The sequence below is a fragment of the Notamacropus eugenii genome, chromosome 3 (assembly GCF_028372415.1).
Source record: "Notamacropus eugenii isolate mMacEug1 chromosome 3, mMacEug1.pri_v2, whole genome shotgun sequence".
NCBI classification, from domain to species: Eukaryota; Metazoa; Chordata; class Mammalia; order Diprotodontia; family Macropodidae; genus Notamacropus; species Notamacropus eugenii.
This window is the reverse complement of record NC_092874.1, coordinates 286,693,165-286,698,147: the sequence shown is the minus strand read 5'-3', so window position 1 is coordinate 286,698,147 and position 4,983 is coordinate 286,693,165. Positions and strand designations below refer to the sequence as shown.

General features: G+C 49.4%; 1 protein-coding gene across 1 annotated transcript; it reads left to right on the top strand.

Moving 5' to 3' along the window:
- The first annotated feature begins 3,209 nt into the window (after positions 1-3,209).
- UQCC6 (ubiquinol-cytochrome c reductase complex assembly factor 6) lies at positions 3,210-4,983 on the top strand. The gene is made up of 2 exons (XM_072655785.1): positions 3,210-4,144; positions 4,613-4,983. Exons 1-2 carry the CDS (start codon positions 4,037-4,039, stop codon positions 4,709-4,711), a joined length of 207 nt encoding a protein of 68 aa, XP_072511886.1. The 5' UTR covers positions 3,210-4,036; the 3' UTR covers positions 4,712-4,983.

Genomic DNA, 4,983 nt, shown 5'->3' with positions numbered 1-4,983 from the left:
GCTAGCGGTTGGCGTGACACGTGGTGCGAGGAGCTGGCCAATCGGCTTCGCTCTGGGATGGCCGGCCCATTAGCTTTGCCTCAAGGGCTTTCGGGATGGAGAAAAAAGGAAGGGGGGGGAAGGAGGGAAGATGGGCGTGACGTCAGCCCTCTCTCAGCATTTGTGCGCTGGACCTGTTTGCTCCGAGCCAGGGTGGGAGGATCCTAGTTTAGCGAGGACTACGCCGGCTGAAAACACGAGTATTTGGAGGTGCTAACTGGGATCATGCAGTCAAATAATCCACAGCATTAAAGCGAAAGCTCTAATTTACCAATGCCAAATTAAAAATAATTATTACAGTTTATATAGTGTTAGATAGGACGGTGTAATGAACGCTGCATTCAAAACCGGCTTCTGACGCTTAATAACCGAGTGACTGGGCGAGTCTCGAAATCTTTGTCTGCCTGGGATTACTCATTTGTAAAATGGAGATGAAAATAGCACCTGCCTTTCAGGATTATGAAGATAGAATGAGGTAGTGTTTGTAAATCGTACAAATCACTATATACTGTGTTCATTACAAGGGAAGAAACTGAGGCCCCCGAAAGGTGATTTATAGGAACAGAGAGCTGAAAGGGTTAAGGAGGATATCTAATCCAAGAGGGTCATTTTACAGTTGAGGAAACTGTGGCCCAGAAAGGCTAAATCATCTTTTTAAACTTGTTAATGAATGTAACAGTCAGTGATACCTGAAAGGTATGGAGGAGTTGTAATAGGCGTGGCATCCAGAACAGGTCCTACCAGCCTAAGCTACGTTCTTTTTGACAAGTTACAAGATCAAGAGAATGCTATGGCTACAGTTCACCTAGATTTTGGCAAAGGATTTGTTGTTGTAGTTGTTTTAATTCATTTTTAACATTAATTTAAAAAAACTTTTAAATTCCAAATTCTCTCCTTCCAGTCCCTCTCCCACTGAGAAGGCAAGCAATATATCAGTTACACAGGTAAAATCATTAGCAAAGCATTTAATAATGTATCTCATGCTATTGTTATGGAGATGGGAAGGTGTAGCTTAGATGATAATACAATTAGATGGATTTACAACTGTTTGAATGGCCAGACTCCGAGTAGCTGTAAAAGATTCTATTTTAACTTGGCTAGAGGTCTCTAAAGGAATGTCCCTGACCTTGTGTTTAACACTTTTATTAATGACTTGCATAAGTGCATCAGATTAATAATTACACAAAAGGGGAAGGATAGCTAATAACAGAATCAGAATCCAAAAAGATGTTGGCAGGCCAGAACAACGGGCTGAATCTCATAAGGTGGAATTCCATAGGGATAAATTGAGGCAAAAAAATCAACTTCATAAGTACATGATGGAGAAGATGCGGTTAGGAAGCATTTTTATTAAGAACCAAGGGTTTATATGTTCAATAGGAGTCATCAGTGGGATGTAGCAGCCAAAAAAATGTCCATTCTAGGAATAAGAAGGTAAAAATCACTCTTTACTCTGCCTTGGAATACTCTACCACATCTGGACCTGTGCTTAGTTGTAATAATAAAAATAATACTCTCACTTATGTAGTGCTTCATGTATGCTATCTCATTTGATCTTCACAACATTAAGTGCTCTTATAATCCCCATTTACAAATGAGGAAACTGAGGCTGAAAGAAGTAATATGTCTAGAGGTCACACAGCTAGGATGTGTTTGATGTAGGGTTTGAACTCAGGTTTTCTCCAAGTTCAGCATTTCATAACATTTTTATGTTATGTTTTGCACATCTAGATTACATGTGTAAGCATGGATTTGTATAAATATAGCTTCCAGGGAAGCATAAATAGATATCTCTAGAGTCTCTTCCCCATCCTTCTCCAAGGAAGACTTTGATTTCTGCCAGGAAGGGAAGCAGGAGGTTGGTTGGGGCCACTTTGTTGTCCTCTGAGAAAGAGTACTTGGCTAGAATGACATGTACATTTTTCCTTCAGCTAAATATTGTTAATCTAGGGAAAATAATGTTTAGGTTCAAGCAGAACTCCTGATCACCATCCCTTAACTGGGAAGGAGTGTCCCAAGCTATATATCCAAGGCTGGACTCTCTTCCCATCAACTCCCAAAGGTCACGTAGCAAACAGCAAGCAAACCCATTTATGCCAATAGCAAACAAAAATCACAGTTTATGCAGACGAGAACATAGCAGACAATATTGAATGAGCCACCCCATTGGAAATGAGATATCTTAGCTCAATCAAGAAACAGAGTCCCTAATCTTACCCAAGGGAATATTTCCAAAAAGTCTCTAGCATGACAAGCTGAGGAGAGCTCCTCTCCAAGTTGCCTTCTTCCAAAGATCTTTCTCTTTCTTTGGGGACCTGAAGAGACCGTGGAATCACACATCCCCTTTCTCAAAGCTGGAAGCCAGAAGACCAAGCTCCCTCTTCTTCCACAATTCTGCCCCTGAATGGGACATGGAGCTTTGAATAACCCATCTCTACCAGTTACAAGAGTCTTGGGCAAAGAGGCTCACCCTGAGGACAGTTTAAGGATATTGATAAGCCAGAACGTGACCAGAAATGGTCAGTCAGGATGGTGAGGGGCTTGATCGTGAATAGACCTCGCTTAAGGATCCCTTGAAGGAACTGGAGCCAGGAGGAGAGAAGCCTCAGGAGGACAATTTTAACTCTCTAGTGCCTCAAAGGCTGTCCTCACAGCGGTGTTTTGGCAAAGATCGCAGGTATGAGTTTCCAAAAAAAAAAGGCAATTTTAAGTTTGCTAGGTGGGGAAGATCCTCCTAAAAAATGAAAGCTGGCCAGATTTATGACGGATGGCCTTGAAGGTTTTCAGAAAGAGCTGGGTGACTTAAAGTGTGTTGCTAGATGGCACATCAGACCAGCCTGGAGTCGGGAAGACCCGAGTTCAAATCTGCCCTCGGATACTGCGTGATCCTTTTGGCCTCAGTTTACTCCTCTGTCCAAAGAAATGGCCAAGCTGCACCCCGGTATCTTTGCCAAGAGGACGCCAGATGGCGTCACAAGGGGTCGGACACGAACGAGAAGGAGGGCACCACAACGAAGCTCCAGGGGGAGGGGGCGCGCCCTGCGCCGCCTAGGCCCCTGCTCATTCCCCGAAGGAGCCTCGGCTCCGGCGTGGCCCACGTGCGCGCTCCTCCGGGGCAGAAGCGAAAGCGGAAGCAGCAGCCGCGAGCCCCGCCCCTGACTGCAAGCCCAGCGCCGCCCGAGGCCCTGTTGTGGCTCGGCGCAGAACACTTACGGCGTACCACGCAGCCTAGAGACCGGTGGTGCCGCGGGGCTCTTCGGGTTGTTGGGCGCGCAGCTGCTTCCCCTCCTGCTCCGCCTGATTCAGGGCCCGCCCTCGCTGCGTTCTGTGACCCAGCGAGAGTGCGCGCGCAGTCTAGATCCTCCCGCCCGGACGACTCCTCGGAGGTGCGCGCGCAGCCTAGACCCTCCAGCCCGGACTGACTCCTCGGGGGTGCGCGCGCAGCCTAGATCCTCCAGCCCGGACTGACTCCTCGGGGGTGCGCGCGCAGCCTAGATCCTCCAGCCCGGACTGACTCCTCGGGGGTGCGCGCGCAGCCTAGATCCTCCAGCCCGGACTGACTCCTCGGGGGTGCGCGCGCAGCCTAGACCCTCCAGCCCGGACTAACTCCTCGGGGGTGCGCGCGCAGCCTAGATCCTCCAGCCCGGACTGACTCCTCGGGGGTGCGCGCGCAGCCTAGACCCTCCAGCCCCGACTGACTCCTCCGGGGTGCGCGCCCCGCCTCCCGCTCTCCAGCTTGGCCTGCAGCTCGTCTCGGTTTAAGCTAGAGCACGTGTTGCGGACCGCCCGGCAGGGGGCCCCCCCGGAAGGCTGGGCACTGGGCTGACCTTGACCTTCCAGCCCGGGCCCAGGAGCTGCATTCCCAACCCGGGTCCTTCCAGCGAGCGGCCATTGCTTACAACGCCTAGTGGGCCCTTAGTGCCCGGTTAGTAATTGGTCCGTCGAGTGCAGGTGGGCGCCAGCCCTCACCCCGCAGCTCCCGGCCCCCCACCCGGCCATGCCCGCGGGCGTGTCATGGCCCTCGTACCTGAAGATGGTGGCGGCCAGCATGGCGGCCATGCTGGCGGGGGCCGAAGTGGTGCACCGGTACTACCGCCCTGATCTGGTGAGTGAGGCGCCGGGCGGTCCGCCCTCTTAGCTGTCCATTTAGCAGCCTCCAAGCCCGTGGTGCTAAGACACGCTCATATGGAAAAGGCCGTCTGTCAAAAAAAAAAAGACATTTAGTAAGCGCCTGCTGTGTGCCAGGCACTGTGTTAAGGGGTGGGGGTGGAAAGAGATTACCAGGGGGCCGCAGACACACAGATACTTATGAACTGAGGTCTTGGAGAATTGCCTTGGGGCACTGAGAGGTCAAGTGACTTGTCCAACTAATAAGGGTGAGAACCTGCATCCAGGGTCATCCCTTTACCCTGCCAAGCACCCCTTAAATGCTTCTAGGGGAGATAAAATATGTAATACATGGAAGGGGTTTTGCAAATTGTAAAGGATGCCACTGGATTTGTATGCTCTTTCTGAGCACCACCTTGTCATTGTAGTCTGAGGCACACCCCTGATGTCTGTGATTTTTTTTCAGACCATACCTGAAGTCCCCCCGAAACGTGGTGAACTCAAAACAGAACTTCTGGGGCTGAAAACCACGCAAGAGCAAGATCAGATTTCTGAGCAGCAGTGATCTACACCGTCCTCATTTGACAGGGGGGCTTTTACTGCGTTTTTATACGCAGGGACAGTCATTTTGCTTGTCCCGGCAAACTCAGGGTTCTCCATGAACATTAATAAATTGATCTATAATGGTGGTTTGACTTGTGTGACCTGAGAATTATTTGAATGAACTCTCCCCAGCCCTTTGAATGTAGTTGGGAGCTATTTAATTTGGTTCTGTGTACAATGTAAATTATATGTAAAACATTTTGGAATTAAAACCCTTCTGTTGTCTTCTCAGTA

Excerpts from the sequence above, each read along its gene's own strand:
- UQCC6 (XM_072655785.1), top strand. The coding sequence starts at position 4,037 with ATGCCCGCGGGCGTGTCATGGCCCTCGTACCTGAAGATGGTGGCGGCC. Across the intron at positions 4,145-4,612 it reads GGTACTACCGCCCTGATCTG|ACCATACCTGAAGTCCCCCC; the intron begins GTGAGTGAGGCG and ends ATTTTTTTTCAG.